We start from the raw sequence: 21,120 nt of genomic DNA on the forward strand, positions 1-21,120 counted from the left end.
TAATACCTAAAACGATATTAAAATGAATTTAGTTGTGTGGTGTATTTGGTAAATATATATATATTTTTTTTAACGCTAAACCGCCATTTATATATCAAAAATACCTTATTCGGTGTTTGATAATTATAAGTACTCGAGACCCGTACTCGAGTCTGTGTATGCGAATACTATAATTTGCTTACTCGAGAACGTGAGTACTTCTAAAATACTCGAGTCAGAACTCGAGTCGACCCGACTCGGCACATCACTAGTTTTGTCAGTGGTGTGGGAATAGGGCGGTAAGAGTGCAACTCCACAACAAGCTTTTCAGGCGTTCAGCGCTTTTCAGACCTTCAGCAATAGCTGAATCGTGTAGCTGAAATTCTGAAAAACGCCATAAGCCTGATAAGCTTGTTGTGGAGTTGTACTCTAACTTCTTCGAGCCAATTTACACGATGCACTAGAAAGGTCGTAGGCAGTGTTGCCAACTCCAAGGTACGAAAATCCCATTCTCCTTTGAAAAACGCCCTATTTATCCCATTTTAAAATTCGAAAATCCAATTTATGAATATTAAATATTAAAAGTTTTTAAGAACAATATATACAGTGACTCAAACAAATGACTACGTGCTGATTTTTTTTAAATATTCGTAATGTTTTTCAAGCAAATTTTTTGGTATTTTTCTATAAAAATACCGTCCGAGGTTTAACCGAAATCATATCACAGACACACACTTTATACAAAATTTAGGAAAACTCAACAAATTTTCATAAAAATGTCAGTATTTTTTAATCGAATGACCTTATTCATAAAAAAATAAAATAAGTTTAAAGAGCTTTACAGAGTGGCATTTTCATACAAATTTTCGATTTATATAGCAGTTAAAATGTTCTTTATTTGTTATGAATTTGGGTGTAAATCTTTAAAACATTATTGGGTATGCAGTTTTATAGCCCCAACAAATTTAATGTAATGAAGCGCAAGTTTCAAACGGCTTTAATATGAAATTTATGCTTTTATGCGAAAAAGTGCAAAATTGCTATGTGTCTTCAATAGTGACTCGATCCACCAGTCACAAAATACTGTCCCACCCGTCACAAGCTAAAAGTTTTTTTTTTCAAATATAAAAATGCCATAAAAACATAAAATGGACCTTATCATTATACTAACTACATTGGAGAACGCCGCTATGCAATAAATATTTTGATATAAAGTTTGTCTAAAATGGCAATCGAATCCATTCACTCAGAGAGGTGGGTGTTGTCGTTGTATCAGCCGTCACTCTTGGGGAAAGTGAAAATTTTCTGTGTAAATCATATGACTAAGTTTTCTACTTTATTAGTTTCGTGTTAAACTGTTATTTGAATTCAGATGTTAACAGTTTGCAACTTGCAAAATTAAGGGTTAAAAAGAAATTACTTAAAGTTTGAGGAAAAACAAGTTTTAATGTCCCACCCGTCACGTTGGAATTAAAAGCAAAAAAAAAACAATAGAACCATAAAATTGTATTTACCTAAAAATCCCATAATGAGACGCAAAATCCCACGCGCCCTTTTATGGTGCGAAAATCCCAAATTATGGGCGAAATCCCACGAGTTGGCAAGTAGGTGAGTAGCAAAGCGTCCAGCAAAACATCGATGTTAACATCGATATTTTTGGACGAAAATTCGATGGTTCAGTGCTCTCGCTCGCTCTCAATTTTTTCGTTGTGCAGTGGAAGCAACAACAATTCGTGAGCAGGAATCATATGATCGTCTGCGTAACATCGCCCTTATCATGAGTTTTATAGGGAATTTACGTGAGGCGATTTTTCAGGCGATTTTTAGTTGAATGCAACAATCGCCTGGTGTAAACGGCCTTTCAACTAATCGCTTCCACTGAAGTTGGTCGGCTGCCATGAACGAAAGACACAAGATCACGTAAGAACAAGAGAGTGAAAAAAGTCGATTTTTTTAGCGAGTTCTACGCCATCTTGTTTCACTGGAAAACGAGCGAAAAGTAAACAAAGCAAAGAAAACAACGAAAACCAAAATTAGCCAAAATTATTGTCAGTCACTTTAAACGCACAATTTAGGTAAAATGATGCAACAAAATGCTTTAAAATGTGTTGTCATGTTGAATTAACTCTTCTTTACTTGAATAAAAGTGTAAAATAGTGGTGCTTGTGATGTAAACAAACGCTCAGCGGACGAACCCGCTTTCGCAAACTTTTTTCTCAAAACCAGTTACAAATACAACGTCGCGTTCTTACGTGATCTTGTATTTTTGGTTCATGGTCGGCTGCCTACTTTCGTTCAACTTTTGGTTCAACTAATCGCCTGTGAAAGTTTAATCATGTAAATTCCCTATTATTTTCCCCGAACCGGTTCATTTTTCACTTTTGGTTTCCTAGGCTTTAATATGGGCGGATGGCAAAATTTCAGGTGAATTTTTTTTCAGGTGAAACTCAGGATAAGACAGATTATTTCGTTTAAATGTATTTTTCCCCATTTAGTGAGTTCATTTTTATAATTTCGTCTTCCTCGTGCTAGTAGTATAAAATTAGTGCTTCCAACTCCAATAAGAATGATCCAGACCGTTTCCGTGAGAAATGATCGTGATACTGAGCTCGATAACCCAAATAAATACAACTAATGTGTTTTGGTCACGATGCACTCATTTTGTTTTATTAAAATGAAGTAAAATAAACCTGCCAACTTTTTCCTTGTGCGTTTTGAACAGCTGCTCTTCAAACATATGACTGGAAATTTCTGTTGGCAGAAATTTCGCCAGCAGAAATTTGCAGCTCTCTTGCTTTTTTATGCTCTCTTTTTGGCTCTCTTCTGTGTCAAGAGAGGCTTTTCAGCAAAATCCAGTAAAAATTTTTGATAATTATTCGTTGTGAAACACAGCTTATACCATGATACATATGTTAGAATACAAATAGCCAATGGAGATCGGTCATTGCTCTTCAAGAGCAAAATATATCAAAGCTTATCGGGCAGTTTCTGCAATTCACTTCTGAGTGAATCTCATCCACTGCCAATTTGAGTTCAAAGCGAACTTGGCTCAAATTCACCCGGAAGTGAATTGCAGAACTTGCCGGGTATATCTTGCCATCTATTACCGGCAATTTGAAAGTTTGACAGCTGCCTTTTTATTTGCACGAAAACTTCGTGGCTTCAAAACTATTGATATTTTAATATAAAAGCAAATATTTTTTGTTATGTACTTTGATGTGAAAAAGCATATTTTCTAAATTTTTTAAGCGATGAAATCCGGCAAAATTAATTTTTAAAAGCCATCGTGCATATGCTTACCCCACGTCTCCAGCATCTACAGATTCTGTTAAAAAAGCTCTGTTAAGACAGAAATGACAGGTGGAAACCGCAAATTTCCACTGTTAAACCATATCTGTCTTACCGAATTTCTTACCAACGTCGTCTTAACATCAGATGTGATTTCGTAGTTTGACAACTCAGTCTTAATTTTACCGTTGCTCACATGAGAAAACGGGACAAAGTTAAAACAGATAATTGACAGATGTTTAGACACATTTAGTAGAAAATGGAGACGTGGCGTTATATCAAGATATGAAACGCCCACACCCAAATATTGCCACTGATATGACTTATATCAGCAATAAATTTTATCACAGAGCTTACCGGCCGTCTTCACGTGCTGGAAAATCTCGCCTTCCTGACGACGCATGCGAGAAACCGCACCTGTAGACCGCAAAAAGTACGAAGCATGCTTTTTCTCGCATACCGAGCGGCATGCGAGCTCTCGCTTGCTTTCAACTGTCATTTTTGTTGTTTGACAGCTATGTTCTCATTACGCAGAATTCTTCCGAGTAGCAACATCATTTATTTTGGTGGCAAATACAAATATAGAGGAAGCCATTTTTCATTTGAAAATAGTATACATCTCTTTATGCAGATTTTCTAATTTTCTCAAACTTTTAAGTGCCTGCAAGGCCGTCAAATGCCCAGTCAACAAAACTCTATCTCGCTTGCGAGAGAAAAAAGCAGAACGCAAGCAAGATTTTCAAGCATCGTCATTCACATGCCGGTTATGCTAGGCAATAGCTCTGTTCGCGTACGTACCATCCAGTAAAATCCAGTATAAATTTTACTGGTTTTTACTGGATGGCGTTTTCGTCCGCAAAAACTTGCAAGAAACGGGGAAAGAGAGACAATTGAGAGAGCAAAAATTACAGCTGAGCTTGCAAGTTTTACTGGATAACTTTTCACTAGTAACTCGTAATTGAGTCGGAAAATAACAAATTAATCAGCTGTTCATAAAACTTCCAACTTCTTGCTGCTTTTGCGTCTTCGTATTTGCTTGCATATTTCTCTCAATGAAAATAAATATTGGCTTACTCTACGAAATATGGTTACTGGCAAGTTGCTGGATATCTTTTGCTGGAGAATACGAAAATACAACAACTAACAGTCAACAGTAACGAAACAACGATGGTTTTGTAAGCACTATCGATAGTTTTCTCTCGTACATACATTTAGTCTGTTCCTTTGAACTTCGGACTAAAACCTGTGCAACTGTCAAACTACAATTTTATTCTCTCAAATGAGAGTACAAGGAGAACAGATGCAGAAGTGTACGGGAACGCAAAGAGCACTATTTCCTGTAAAAACGTCAGTTGGTTTGTTTACATGTCATTGGTACAACACCGATTTGGCTGAAATATCACTAAATAATTATTAAAATCTATACATATTCAAATATTTCGTTGTTTACTTCCATCTTTACAAGTTCTTTCCTTTCACCACTTTCTGGTTTTGTTTGCAAATCAGCTGATCGTTTGACACTTTTCATGAACTTACGGAGGAAAAAAGTCCGAACTAAATCCTGTAACTTCTGACTAGGAACAGTTGCTCAGTTTACCTCTCAAAAGTGTTCCCACTTACGGGTTTTTAGTCTGTTCCTTTGAACTGTGGAACTGTCAACCTACAATTTCACTCTCGCAAGTGAGATTAGAAGGAGAACAGATGCAGAAGTTCACGGGAACGCAAAAAGCACTATTTCCTGTAAAAACGTCAGTCGGTTTGTTTACATGTCATTTGTACAACACTGATTTGGCTGAAATATCACTAACTAATTATTAAAATATATACATATTCAAATATTTCGTTGTTTACTTCCATTTTTTTTCAAATATAATGTTCTTTGCTTTCACCTCTTTCTGTTTTTGTTTGCAGATGCAAATCAGCTGATCGTTTGACACTTTTCATGAACTTACAGGAAAAAAAACTCCTGTAACTTCTGACTAGGAACAGTTGTTCAGTTTCTCTCTCAAAAGTGTTCCCACCTACAGGTTTCATGTCAATAGGAACGACTTCCCGTAAGTTCTGACTAAATCCTGTAAACAGGACTGCTATTGGAACAGACTAATTATACAGTAAAATACATATTTCAGAGTGCAGATGCTACTTGAAGCTAAAGATCGTTGATAAACTTTTGTTCCTTAAAAAAAAAAATATCGTCATATTTTAGCAATTCTGAGGCTCTATTCTGTAACTGTGAGTTTTCAAGTGTACACTGAAAATTGTGTGCACTCTTTATTTCGCGATTCAGGAAGAGTGAGAATGAGTTTTAGCTGTCAAAATTGTGTACACTTCCTCATTTTGCGATTCAGCATGTGTGAGAATGAGTTTTAACTGTCAAAATTGTGTACACTTCTCTTCCGAAAAACTCACTGAATTTTAGTCGGTGAGTTTTTGGTTGAGTTTTGCACTCGGTGTACACTACTTTTTCTCACATTTACAGAAGAGAGCACCTGATCTCAGTTTCAATAAAAGTTATGTTTAATTTTTTAGACTGTTTTAATCAAAACTATCGATAGTGTCGACATTTTCGATAGTATCGATACTATCGATGGTTGTGACTATCGAAACTATCGATGGCCACGAGCATCGATAGTTTTCTAGCTCTAACTAACAGCGAACAAATCCGTTGATTTGTTCGTGCACGATGTAATTTTTCGCGAACAAATCAGACGGATTTGAAAATTTTCAAACTCTTCTAATTTGTTCGGCCGTTAAGCTTGGCACACAGTTCAATGCAAAGTTCGCAAAGGCAAAGAATTCCATTTGTACTTTTATGGACGCTCACACACATCTGTCAAAACTTGTCGTTCACATGCGAATTATTTGCGTACGCACACAGTTGAGTTTGAGCTTGAAAAAAGGCATATTATACATTTTAAATTAGCTTTTATTCTATAATTCTGAAAGATATTTTAATGCTCTAGCTTTTGATGTATCAGCTATTGCTAAAAGTTAGGTAATATCGAAGATATTGGTCAAAATAAAAAGCTCACGCTTACGCTTGTACTGAACTGTATAGCAGGCTTTATACTGGCGCAGTTCGCCATGTCGTCATATCAGTTTATTTTTAACCCATTTCGCCATATCAGGTCATTTTGAACCATTGAAGTGAGCACATCGCGGGATATTGAAAATAAGCGACTTTTAGATTTTTTTTTATTATCGGAGAAGTCGCTATTTCGCAAAGTAAAAGAGGAAAATATAAAGATATGAATAAAAAACAAAAATCGTGGAAGAAACTGATGGAGAAATAGAGGGAAGTTGGCAAAACTGCCACGATAGGAACTGTAAAAAATATCAGGGCATACAAGCCTGCTAAGGCCGCGAATTTCCAATAATTCGGAAAAGTGAGAAATCTGGAGCAGGCTCTGAAGGTGTATATGCGCCCACGTTGTGGTACTTTGAAAATTTATAATTCTTGCGGGGCCAAGAATTTCCGCTCGCGGGCTTTTCGACGATGGAAAATTCTTTGGAAGAATATATTAGAAAATTAAGTGTAGTTTTGCCTTTGTTATATATATATTTTTTTTTTTTAGTTAACAGTAGTAAACTAACTAACTAGAATTTTAGATTTGGATGTTCACAGTTATTGCATCCTTTGCTATTATTTATACTCCCTTTCGCATTGTTAAGCTGTTTCTTTCGCTGTTATACATACGTATGTATGTATGTACATACATATGTATGTAGGAATTTACATATGTACTTGTTTTCGCTTATTTTCAACGCTCTTCATATCCAGATTCTTTGTATACATAAAGCGGAGAAATAAATTCTACCTAACAATGGGCAAACGGAGGGCAAACAATGCTCCTGCTCCTCTCTTGTCATCTACAGAATAATAATATTTGGGTTGTTCACACTTACCTGGTTATCAGGTTATCTAGTTAAAAATTAGTATTCTGTTGTGTATGTTATGTTCTAAACTGAATAAAAAATATAACCACATAACCAGATAACCTGATTATCAGCCCAGTCGTTCCCACGGGTCTACGAACCGGAACGGCCCAGATTTTTATTTGGCCAAGGACTGTCCCTCCAGCAACACTCCCCAAACACTCTTTGGGGAACTTGTATGCCGCTGCAACAACAACAACATTACCAGCCAAGTGTGAGCAACCCAATTGTTTTTTTTTTTTTTATTTAAACACAATTCGTTATGCTTTTTTCTTTTGCTTTTCATGCATAAATAACCAAACGCCCATCATCCGCTTCATCGCTTATGTTTACTCGTCGAAGTTCAAGTGAGATATGATTTGTGCGCAAGAATGACAGAATACAAGATTGCGCCGATCAGAGAGGATTTTTGAGAATAACTTTTGTGTGACGTCACACTGGTGCAATTGCGAGAGAGAAATGCCAAAACGTGAGCAAGAATGGAAGAACAAGAAAAAATGTTGCAAGGAAAATGTAAACAAGATGCACCAGTGTGACGTCATGCAAACGACGGTTCTGTCAAATTCGTTAAGAGAGGAATAGCGGTCCGAGATCGGCGCAACCTTTGCATTCTCTCAATCGTGATTTGTGCGCATGATTCAATAATACAAGGTTCGATAAACTGACAGTTGTCTCTCTCGCACCGCTCCCTTAGCAGTGGCACCGTGTTGCTTCTTTGCAAATTTACATGGAAACAGTGTAGCTTTGGTGTGAAATAAAAGTTTAAGCTTTTGTGCAATATGTTTATTTATATATGCATATGAAGCATATTTAACTGATGAAAACATAAGCAATGTATGTTAACATCAATCTCATAGTAGTCTTATTTTAATTTAAGTCATTTTGCAGTTTTTATACAGCTAAATAGCACATAAATTACGTAATTCACGTTATCAATATTATGGCGCATTTACATGGTATGAAGCCATATGAACTGTTGATACGCTAAAATAGAGGGACTACATGTTCTAATGAGGAATTCAATGATATGGAATGGGATGCATATAATAAATTTTTTCATATGAAAAGTTATGGGGAGATACTGTAAACATACTGTTGTGATACTGTTAAGCATATGAAATTATAGCAAGTTGAATTTTCATACATCTTCCCATAAAAAGTTTAACAGATGCAGAGATACCAAAGTGAGTTTTTCCCATTTTGATGCCTTTTTAATATAAAAACCCACCGAAAAGGAGGAAAGCGGCAACTCCGCCATTCACATACATGTCAAAAGTATGAATTTTAAAAATTAAAAACAATAAACAAATTCAAAACAAAGAAATTCTTTGTACTAGAACTTTTTAAATTGAAGCCACTCACGTTTAGTGGACAATAAAAATACGAAGAACTATGATAACAAACTTACAACAAGACATTACAGAACATTTTAATGAGCTTTATATCGCGTTTAAGTAAAAATAAGCCTATATTTTCCAAGCTGGCAAAGAAATTAAAATTGTATTTTTTGTTGTTTACACAAAGACTTGCCAAATATACATATAAGTCAAAATTATAAAAGGCATGTATACTTCTCCCTTTCATTTTTTCATACAGTTTATGCTTCTTTCTGGCTTTTACAAAAATGCAGGGATACCGCACTTATTTCGGTACAATATGATCGTAATGTATTTTCAATTCGAAATCAAACAAAAACATCCCACGAAAATGTTTGCGATTTTAGAACCATTAGTGAATATTTGCAAACTACTGCAAATAATAGAGTGCCATATCTTACAAAGTTCAGAGTATTAACGAAACAAACAAGCATTTTATGGCTTCATGTTTCCTTCAAACCGCATTGCTATTTTTTCTAACTTTTCCTTTTGTTTAGCGCTGTAACCTATTAAGTTATATCTTTTAATTTATACATGTGAACTATTTTCAATGAGCATTTTTTCATTTGCTCCAGAATTTTGGGTACATTTTCTTATAGTACCTCTCATTCTTTTTTATATTACATATATACACTCCGAAGTTCGGGATAGTATTTTGAATATACCAGCAATATATGTAAAAGTAGTGGCGGCTGCTGTAGAGCATTACGCAGAGCCTGAGTTCAAGCCCAGTTTTTCTAATAGTTGTTGCCCCGCTGTTGGTAATAGTAATCCTCCGAGTGTATTCTGTCATGGAAACAACTTCTCATTAAAATACAATTGCCGTTCGGAGTCGGCGTAAAACTGTCCTTTACTTTGTGTGACAAAATCACGCACGCCGCATATCGGAGGAGAAGCTAGGCCAAACGCTAACATATTGTTAAAGCGATATACATATTCGTCGTTTAAAGTACAAAAGCGCGTATCGTGGTTCTGCAAAACCTCGGAACTGAAATTTGTGCCAAAAAAGATATTTGGTCATCGGAAGCTCCTGACATCAAGCCCTTAGCCATTTATAATAAAATATCGATATAATAAAATATCGACTTAGACATAAGGAGAGCAGATTATTAAGTTTAAAAGAGAGAACCGTTTTTAAAATTTAGGCAACCTCCCATACGAGGTTTTGCATTTCCTTGATGCGCGGTTTTGTGCTTTAAACGAAGATATGTAGAAGTATTGCATACATATTTTGGTGCTTTTGCAAGTATAAAATCCACTGAGAAACGGAAGAAAACGGCATCCCTATGATTTAAAACTTATGCCAAACGTTTCGTAAACAAGCAATTCTGAACAAAAAACTGTTTTTCCACAAAGATGTTTAAATGGAAGCATTACAAATAGGAAAAATAGCAATCCACAAGGCTTTATTGGCAGTAGGTCCTTTTTAAAGCACATTGAACAAAAAAATAAGCTTCTAGTTTCGAAGCTAGCACAAAATAAAATTTTTTTATTTGTTGTTTACAAAAAAATATTGTCTAGTATACAAGTCAAAATTGTTAAATATATATCGCTTTCATTCATTTCTTCATAGAGTTGGTGCTTCTTTTATAGGAAAATTCATACGGCTTATGAACAGATTCATACCATGTAAATGCACCATTACGTTCAACATTTCGTTTAAAATGCCAGATTTCCTGCAAATACATTAGAATTTACAAAAGGAATTTCACTACTGTAGGCACTTAGCGTACTTTTCTACTACCATTTTCGAACCAAGAGATTTCATTCTTCCCCTTTCTCCGTCCTTCGTAAACGCAACCTTTTGTAAGGGAGTATCAAACCGCAGCTGTCAATAATTATCTAACCTTGTATTATTGAATCATGATTTGTGCGAATATAGTGGCGAAATGCTGTGCGAACAAATCAGACGGATTTCTTCGCTGTTAGTGTCCAGCTTTACGCAGCTGATTGTTCACGACGTCTATTACAATTCATTCATAAACGAGCATGCTCGCTGAAAATCAAAATTTTTTGATTTTTGGCGAGCATGCGCGCAAACCGCCCTACAAACGACGAGCATGTGCGCATGTGCGCGGATATGCTCGTCGTGTGTAGCTACTGTAAGGATCATGAACGAAAAACACATTTTTGTATTTTTGGTTCATGATAAGTGTGCTTTTACACAGTTCAAGTATTGAATTCAATTCTGCTCGGACATGGAAGAGAGGGGGGTGAGAAGAAAAGGGACGAGTACACATGCGTCTGTACCGTCAAGTCGTTTCAACTTTCTTGCTTTGCTTTTGGCATTTTCGTTGCTTCCCATTTAAAGAACCAAAGACTTGAATTCAACAGAATTGAAACGTGTAAAAGCAAATAAAAAACACAAAAGAGAATGAGCAAGAATTGCTTTCAAGTACTTGAAACATGTAAATCGGGTGTAAGGATTTTGTTCAGTGTAGTCTATTACAATACAATTCAAATGTACACTGCACTTGGCACAACAGTTCCTTGGTGCCGTTTTCGAATCCGTTTGTTTACAAGTACTGATAACGTGATTTGAGCTATTCGTCGCTCAAAATTCTCAAGAAATGCTTTAACATTTTTAATCAACGCAAAAAGGGTCATTTAAGATTACCTTAGTGATTTGTTAAAATATATTGACGCGACAATGTCACCTACGAGTTTTTTATGTGTTTTTACAAAATGTGAAACTACAAACTCGAGAAGATCATTTGTTTTGACACCTCACAAACCAAATCCTATGTATTCAAGGGATTGGTATCAGGTTGGGATTTTATGTGAGACAGATGCTTTGATTTAAATTAATGTTATGGAAGTGTTAACAGTGAATTTATAAAAATTGACAAGTAATAACGGTTTGCTCTGATAATAGGTGTATACATTTCTTCTTTCATAGACGTTCGATGACAAATGTTAATTAATTGTCAATTTAAATTATTTTTATTAACAATAACCACCTCACATAATCCTCAATTTCGGTCATAATCCATTTTTTAATTTTTCCGTCTGGCAAGTTAAGTTCTCCAATTTGCGCTGACATTAAAACAGTTATGTGGCAACAATTCCCTGCTGTCTAGACGTGGAAACAGTTATTTGAAATTCCAGTTGGTTTTCTGCGCAGTTAACTGAAAAGTTTATAAAATATAGAAATTCGTTCTTAAACAATTTGTTTTAAACCGTTATTGAGTGCGAAAGGTCGTTTAAAAGTCGTTAAAGTTACTAAACAACGAAAAAAATACCAAAGAAGAATTTTTCGATAAGCATTACAATTTTCGGCTCCCGTTAATTCTCGGAAAGGACCTAACCTTGCTCCCGTTAATTCTAGGAAAATTTGTACAGTTAGCACTTCACACCAATTTTTAAGAAAGTTATTGTTTTTCGTCAGTTACGCATGTATGTATGTATTTATTAACTGATGTTTATTTTATCTTTTTTCCAGTTGGAGGCACTACCATCAAGCAAAGTGATTGCTTATCGCCAGCAGTTCCAACTTTGGCAGCGGAGGCATCGACCATCAACTCTGCTTCATCTCCACTATCACCCACACCCGTCAAACCTTCCCAACCAGAACCATCTAAAGACATTACTCTCCCAAAGAGCTGTGTATCTCTTCAGGAGAGAGTTGTGAAAGAAACAGAAGACTGTAACGAGGAATCGCCGGTCGATTCCTTCTCCCAACCACCAAAAACTGACGAAGTCAAAGATCAAAAGGAGATCGTTCAACCCAAAGAAGTTTGTGAACCAGAGGTAGAAGTTGGTAAACCACGCTTCATTTCTTCGATTTTAGGTGGCAATAAGCCCTACAGCGGAGGTATTGTACTAACACAGGCACAACGCAAGGAATACCCAGTAGAGGTTGTTAGGCAACGTTTCACACCCACTCCAAGTGAGGATAGCTCTAGTGATTCAGATTCGGATTCGGATGGGTCTAAACTTATTGTAGACGAAAAGCCATTGGTACCCGAAGATAGACCATTGTCGTTACGTTTGCGAAGCACCCCTCCTCCGTTAGAAAAACGTCCTAGTCCTCAGCCTCCGCCTGGACCTGCTGTACGTTGTAGTGTTATACAACGTACTCCAAAACCAGCACCAACGCCACCTCAACGACAGAGCCAACACGAAGTTTTATTACCACCCGGTTCGCTTGAGCACCTCGGTCCTGAACAGCAAGAGCCGATTGACTACCACGTTCCGAAACGACGGACAGCTTCATTCGACAGCGACGAAGAGCAAGTTGATTCGTTGAATGCAAAGCGTTTAGAACGCGAACGTAAATTACGTGAAGCTCGTCGACGTAGTGCAATATTGGCAGCGCGTGCTGTGCTCGCCCAAGCTCGTCTCAATCCTCGTCTCGTACGTAGCCTCCCGGGTATTTTAGCTGCAGCTGCAGGTCACGGCCGCACATCATCAACTGGTGCCGGACAAGGTTTCCAGGGTTCCAGCGGATTTGGTGGTAACGGCTCAGGCAGTGGCAACAACCAGAGTCCGAGTGGAGGTGCAGGTTCACCTACGGGCTTTGGAGGTACACTAGGCGGTAGTGGCAGCGGCGGCACTGGTGGTGGAATGGGCGGCGGACGAGACGGCCGCAACAACTACGGTCCAAACTCTCCACCTTCAGGTGCTCTTCCTCCTTTCTACGAGAGCTTGAAAAGCGGAAACACAATGAACTCATCATCAACCTCTGCAAATTTCAATGAAAATTCAAATTTCCTTATTCAAAATGCTGCGGCTGCGGCATACTTAATGTCAGCTGCTGGTGGAAATAGCAGTGGTCAACAGCAGGCTAACAGCTTCATCGACTGTGCATCGGGAAATGGAAATAGCAACGGTGTTAGTGGTGTCGGTAGTGGTTTAAATGACAGCAGTAGTGGTGGTTTGGAAATTACCACATTTGCCAATGGCCAGGGTAACACAAATTATTCTGCGCATGCGCATAATAACAAATTTAATAACTCTTCTCCTTCTACTCAACATCATCATCATCAACACCATCACCATCATGGACATCCGCATTATGGAAACAATCCATCAGCGTACGGCATAATACTCAAGGATGAGCCCGATATAGAGTATGACGAAGCCAAGATCGACATCGGAGCTTTTGCACAAAACATCATTCAAGCCACAATGGGGAATTCCGGAAATTTCAACGCAGCCGCTTACGAAGATGCTATTATGTCCGACCTGGCCAATTCGCAGGGCCCCAATGGCTCAGTGGATCCTTTGCAATTTACAGCTACTCTCATGCTCAGCTCGCAGACAGACCATTTGCTGGAACAACTCTCTGATGCAGTTGACCTCAGTTCGTTTTTGCAGCGCGAATGTGTGGATGATGAGAACTCGACAAGCCCTAGGCAAGATTTCGAGCTAGTCTCAACGCCATCGCTTACCCCTGACTCTGTATCCATAACACCTGTGGACACCAACAATACAAGTCACCTAGATAATTTTCACGAAACTCTCATTCAACAAATAACCAGCAACATATCTCGCAATCATATCGGTAGCAGCCAAAACGGAAATATGCAGCCGTATCCATTTGAACGTCAGCAACATATGAATGGTAATCAGCACCATATGAACAACGACCCTCTTGGAATGAACCACCAACAGCAACAGCCACCACCTTCGTATCAACATGCAACGCGTGATTTAATGCAGATGCAGCAACAACAACATCATGCACAACAGCATCCTTATCATCAACAGCATCAGCAGACTTCTATGATGCAGCACGGTGGTCCAATGTTGCTGGCACAGCAACCACAGCAGCCACAGCAACATACGTATCAGCAGCATGGTCATTCGTATGGCTCAGCGCAGCATCATCATCAGCAACATCACATTGCTCCGCCTCATCATATGCAGCATCACCATCATCACAACAGCGATAACAGCAATTTATCGCTGCCATCGCCAAATGCGGCCCACCTATCGGCACATCATGGAATGTCGTCGGCAGCGAGTAATTCGTCGGGCGCTTCAACCTCTGGTTTGCTAGATGCCAGCGCTGCCATGCTGGACACAAAGCCCCTGATACAAAGCGTAAGTCCAACTCATTCGACCGGCAGTTCCAATGCAAGTTCTTGTGGTACGGGTTCTAGAAAGTTGAGTACAAGTTCCTCTTGTGGGTCTGCGTCGATGGTGGCTACAGCGTCGTTGCGAAGTGTTGCTGCCGCAGCGGCAGCAACCGCTGCTGGCATATTGCCACCATCACCCACTGTCGCAATGCTGCACGAAAGCAAAGTGCTACAGCAGAGGGTAAGCATCAAAATTAAGGCCAAGGCAGAATCAACATAACACTGTTTTACAAGATTTTTTTGATTGTTTTCGTTTTGTTTGAATGCTCAGTGGCAGTATTAGGTTTATTAGTGAGCTGCATATTTGGCAGTAAGGGATTAGACGAAAAATACGTATTTACGTTGATTTAGAAATATTTATAACTTGACAGGAGGTGCTGGAGAATGTCCAAAACAAAAAGTACCTCTTCGCGAGTTTGTATACGTACCTTTGCTCCGAAATGTAAAATGTAAATATTTATGTTTTTTAAGGAACTGTACATAGTTAAATACAAGGAATTAAGTACATATTAATGGTAGGGATTAAATTTGTTATGTTAGATATTAGTTTAGGTATGCACTGCGATCAGGAGATCTATTGTGCCCACTTCCTAATTACAACACCTCACTCAGTCCTAGTTCCCGTAGGAACTCCAAAAGATTCTTTGGTGACATTAAGTGTATGTGTTCCGGCTGCGGACATAATGACCCGAGATATTTCTCCCGTCTTCTCGCCAGGGCGCACAGTGTCTCGACTAATTGGAGGTAGGTGGAAGTAATAGTTAACCTGCCACGATTTCGCTGAAACTACATAACTACACAAGTGCTCTAACTTCACTTAGGAATAGGTAATTATGAAATTTGGAAAAGATGTGATAATTGCCACGCCCTCCACTCTTGGGGGCGGAAACATTAATTTTGATCCTAGATTTACTAGAAAACCCTACATATAAAAAATGACAGGGATTGGATCACTGTAACGTCCAAAATTCGGAAAAATTATGGGCCCAGTCATTAAATGTGATGGGATTTTGGTTAATTTTTAACCGACTTCCAAAAAAGGACGCACTAAGCGTCGGAATATATATTTGGACCACATAAACCGACCACTTAAAGAATTGATTACAGTGGAAAAAGAAACACTTGCTGTAATGGGTTCAGCGCCAAATGCAGCTAATCTGATTAGTCGGTATTGCGCCGATTCCAGTATTTTTTTTTTAATGTAACGTTCTTAGGGAGAAGGGTTGAGTAAATGATGTGAAATTTTGAATTTTACTTTTCCCTCTTTTAGTCCAATCGGTTTTTTTAATCAAATGTCCAGACGACTTTGTTCTACATGCCTCCATATAGTCTAAACACTGCGTCGTCGCATTCGAGAAGTAGATGCTCAGAAGTCTGCTTCGTTATCACAGAACTGGCACACATTGATGGACCAGATCCCAAGTTTATGTAGGTAACTTCTTAATCTGCAGTGACCTGTTAAGATACCTGTTAGAACTCTTAGTTTATACTTTGGGAGATTAATAATTTGTTGTGTTACATGTACGCCGAACGAACTTGTTTTGTGACTATCGACCTCAAGTCTGGTATATACTTTGTTTTCTAACTTATACTGTATTTGGTCAATTTTACAGTTGGGACTGCCGCCAGAAGTTCAGCTGGAATTTGTTAACGGCGGTCATGGTATTAAGAACCCACTTGCTGTGGAAAACACTCATTCTGGGCACCATCGTATACGTAGCATTGATTGTGTGGACGATTTAAAAAAGAGCGGAAATGTTAGCACTGATGGCTCGGAGAGCGGGAGCTGTGCTGCTGACGGCTCTAAATTTGTGTGTCGCGTTTGCTTAAAAGCTTTCTCATTGCAACGTCTTTTGAATCGTCATATGAAATGCCATTCAGAAATTAAACGCTACTTGTGCACATTCTGCGGCAAAGGATTCAACGACACTTTCGATTTGAAACGCCACACGCGTACACACACTGGTGTACGACCATACAAATGTAACCTATGCGAGAAGAGTTTTACTCAGCGTTGCTCGTTAGAGTCCCACTGTCTCAAGGTGCACAGTGTGCAGCACCAGTACGCGTACAAGGAGCGACGCGCTAAGGTAAAATAATTAAACAGCACTTGAAAGATGTGTTATATAAATATCTTTTTATAAATTTGTTTTCATGTAAAGATGTACGTTTGTGAGGAATGTGGTCACACGACTTGCGAACCCGAAGTTCATTACATCCACTTGAAGGAAAATCATCCGTACTCGCCTGCATTGCTAAAATTTTACGATAAGCGTCACTTTAAATTCACGAACTCACAATTCGCTAATAACTTACTAGGTCAACTGCCAATGCCGGTGCACAACTAAACATTAAACTTATTGATCGTACAGTTTAAACTGTAAATAAAATACCAACTTTCAGCCACATCAATAAGGGAAATGAACTCATCCCGCTGCAGTGTAGACAAATATTTTGTATATTGTAGTTAGTTAAATTGACATTGAGTTTTCTAAAAACTGCCTACAAAAGGAGATTATATATTTTGCTGCTTTTTACTTCTATAATTATTGAAAACGTTTTTCATCTAAGTTCTGTGCTCATATTTAGCTTCTATTTTGCTCTGTGAATTTCTATAAAATCTGTTACAAAGCATGTTTTCATTGTTAGCTGGCTACACAGAATGGTACAATTAATATGTATCTCGTAAACAGTATATGCTGTGTTATATCTTTTTTGAAAATATGTACGGAATAACTCGTATGAGTTTTCAGAAGCCTACGTAGCAAGTGTACAATGAAATAGTGTAAATAAACTCTTGGGACATTTATTAAAACATCTATGGCTAGGCAAAATGTTTAATTTTGTATTTGTTTATTGTATATTTAGATGAGAATATGAAGTCAATTTTAAGTTGTAACACTGCGAATTAATTCTCATTATTAAGAATGTAATATATAAAGATTTTTATGATGTAAATTTTGTGCGATATAAAATGAATATGAAATTTTACAATTGAAAAATAAGGCTGGCATAAGAGTTCACTGTATATACATATACAAACGTAAATCAAATTTGAGCTTCTAATCAAAGAACTAGATATTAAGCTAAAAGTTAAATTCATGAAAAACTAGAATTCACATTTGGCGCTAAAGCTATAACTATTTCGCATCATCATTTGAAATAACTTTGTTTAGTTAATTTAAATGTAATCTAAATTTTTTTCCTCAAAGGATCATGTACATATTTATTTAACTCATACTCCACCTTCCAGTTCATTTAGTTATAAAGGAAATACGTTAGTTTTTATTTTTCTTTTAATTTTGAATTTGGAGTTAAGTATTTTGTTGAAAATAAATGAATTAATGAAATCACATTCAACAGCAACAAGTGTAAAGAGGCGTAAATACACATACATTTAATTATTATATTAAGTTGGTAAATGCACTTGCTTTCATTGTTTATTTTAGTTTTATAGTTGTTACCTTAGCTTTTAACATCGTTTTTATCAAAATGAAGACTAAATTACGCGCACTACTTTTGCTGCTCATAAATGAGAAATTAAAGCAAGTAATAAGATTAAGCTAAGCTTTTATTTTTAGATGAGTATAAAACTTACAAATTTAAAACAAAAAGAGTAAATTATAGTTAAATGATGTAAGTGCTTTGAGTAAATGAAAAAGAAAAAAATTAAACCACCAATTCGTACTGATTTGAATCTCTTTTGTGTAATCATTATATATTAAAGAAGTACATACTAATAATTAGCATAATTTTTCCGTAGAACATTTTATTTTTTTACTTTTTGTTTAATACTCTTAGTAATGCGTTAACTTTAAGTTTAAAATCTACACCGTCACATACCACAGTTTTAAGTAAACACATATATAAACAGAGTAACTATAACAAATAACTAAAGGCTTTATATCTGCTTCATATAAAAAAGTTGAGTCAAATATTTGCTATTTTGTTCAATTGGGATTTGTTTATGAGCAGCAAAGTGCGAATTTGTTAGTGAAAGAAACCTAAATTAGCAGGATGGGCGCTGAAACGAAGAGATAACGACAGTAAGATCGCGCGCGTCGTTTTAATAATAATTTTTTTTTGTAGTACATAGAAAATAGAACTTCCGAAGATCTGTGTGTACCAAGTAGCGCTTTGCATCTCGGTCCATCTCGCGTAGACACGCAAATGATATCTTTATCAATCGGGTTTATTGTGCAATCAATGGTGATGGTTTTATTATAAGAGACATACACACTCACATATTGAATAATAAGTAGGCTATATTTTTGATTAGTAATTTGTAAACGTAATAAGTCGTGAAGCGGCAATAACTGCCTGTCAACAACACCCACCACTCTACATTTACGCTAAGTCGCCTCCTTCACTAGCTCATAGCATATTCTTTGCTTAGTCATATTCGTCTTCATTATTTGTTGATAACATTTACCTTTATTTTTAATAAATAACAGTCGCTCTCTTCGAACCTTTCAAGTCTAATTTAATCTAAGTTTTCAAAAATGTCTACTTTGCATTGAAGCAAACGTTTCGTATTAGCATTTTTTTTATGTATTTAAGTTGGAGCAGAAAAAGATGTACATTTTGAAATTAACAAAGTACATGGAACTTTAATACAATGTATTGAAATAAAGAACAAAAATTTGTTAAAATTAACTTTTATACTTGCTTATTTTGCATACTATTTAAAATACAAAAGCCTCAAGCCAACTTTTTAAAATAAATATCTTGTAAAAGTTACCCAAAAATAAATTAAAATTTATTTAAAACAAATAATCATTGGTTTTTTCCTTTTCCTGCCTTTAAACTTGTGAGCATCTATGTATAGCTGTGTTCGTATGGAATAGTAGCTTATGTCGGGAAGCTGGCTCTAGTATAATGCGGCATTCCCTTTATTCTTTAAAGTTTAAAGTTTAAACGACAAGGAATTTTTTGATGAGACTTAATAAGAACATTGACTTGCTGGTATAGGAACTATTTCTGCACGTTTATTTGCCAAAAGTTCGTCAACGGCTCGGCGCCAGTGAGTGATTAGCAATCGTATGATGCAAATGCCGCATTATACTAAAGCCAGCCTTTCGACATAAGCTACTGTTTCATACGAACCACCATGAACCAACTAACAAGATCACGCAATCGGAAAAGAATGAAAAAAAGTAAATGTTTTTGACATGTGCCTAAGAATGAAAACAAACAAAAAAAACGAAAAAGGTGCGGTCATTGAGTGTGATAAAACTGGTATTTATTATAAAATATAACAAGTAATTTTTAAGCAAAAAACAAAACCGCGTATGTGAGTAAAAACACTCATATTTCAAATTAGTTCTCTTTTTAACCGACTTCCAAAAAAAGAAGAGGTTATCAGTTCGTCGGAATATTTTTTTTTATGTATGTTACCCAGGGTACGAAAATAAACTATATTGTACGTTACCATGATTCAATAATAGAAAGGTTTTGTAATAAAACAGTCTTCTCGCTCCCACACATAAAATCGGCTCCTTTACTTGTTCAGAATGTTGCTTACTCTACAGCTTCTAGTGATATTAGTAGTAAAACCAAAAATTCGTCATACTAAATATTCGTTGGCATCACCTTCGTTTGCGTAATTTTCTAGAACAAGTGTAGAATAGTGACCGTTCAGGTATAAAATAACCAAAAATGCCGATAGATAGAACTTTTTACGCTGATTACAACGCTACCAAATTTATTTGGCGCAGGCAAAAAATAATGAAGATATAAGAGGTTTATTTGCTTTGTTTATTTGTATTTTTTATTATCACTGAATTGTTGAAACCCAAAAGTACATCATGATAAAATATGTAATATCGAATTAAAGATAATCAGCCTCATTGCGTAAGTCGTAAATTAGGCTGAATTGTACGACTCGACAACATTAGCATTGTCTACTGTCGTGCTGAAATAAGTAAACGACGAAAATTGTCGAAAACTATGCAGTGCTGCCAAGTTCTTCCGTTTTATTACACTAGTCGAGTGGAAATTTTAGGCAATGACGCTAAATTTTCGATACGATTCGACTCTCGAAAAACGACTTGCATTCGGCACGACTCTCGCAATGAGGCTGAATAGTTGTGTTTTCGTATTCTCCAGCAAAAAATATCCAGTAACTTGCCAGTAACCAAATTTCAGAGAGTAAGCCAATATTTACTCCCAATGAGGGAAATATGCAAGAAAGTACGAAAACGCAAAACCAGCAAGAAGCTGCTAGTTTTATGAACAGCTGATTAATTTGTTATTTTCCCATGCAATTTTCTTAGAATACTAGTATTTTCCATCTTATTATATATTTAAATAGGTTTATTTTGTCAATTGCAACTCTAAAAGCACCACAAAAAATTATTTTGTTACTGTGAAATACATTAAGCATCATGCCATCAGCTGTTTTTCTTACTAGCAAATAGTTGCTAGTAAAACTTTATCCAGTAAAAATCCAGTAAAAC

At 36.6% G+C, this 21,120-nt stretch overlaps 1 protein-coding gene across 1 annotated transcript in view; it reads left to right on the forward strand.

The window, feature by feature from the left end:
* The window catches only part of LOC118749661 (transcriptional regulator ovo-like), a 115,408-nt gene extending 96,009 nt beyond the window's left edge, over positions 1-19,399 (forward strand). Inside the window, exons 2-4 of the mRNA XM_036484460.1 lie at positions 12,022-14,627; positions 16,276-16,752; positions 16,825-19,399. Coding sequence (XP_036340353.1) covers positions 12,022-14,627; positions 16,276-16,752; positions 16,825-17,010 — 3,269 coding nt within the window. The 3' untranslated portion in view covers positions 17,011-19,399. The remainder of the gene's footprint in view (positions 1-12,021; positions 14,628-16,275; positions 16,753-16,824) is intronic.
* Positions 19,400-21,120: the final 1,721 nt, after the last annotated feature.

Source organism: Rhagoletis pomonella, unplaced genomic scaffold (assembly GCF_013731165.1).
Source record: "Rhagoletis pomonella isolate Grant_MI unplaced genomic scaffold, Rhpom_1.0 Rhpom_scaffold_00029, whole genome shotgun sequence".
Lineage (NCBI taxonomy): Eukaryota > Metazoa > Arthropoda > Insecta > Diptera > Tephritidae > Rhagoletis > Rhagoletis pomonella.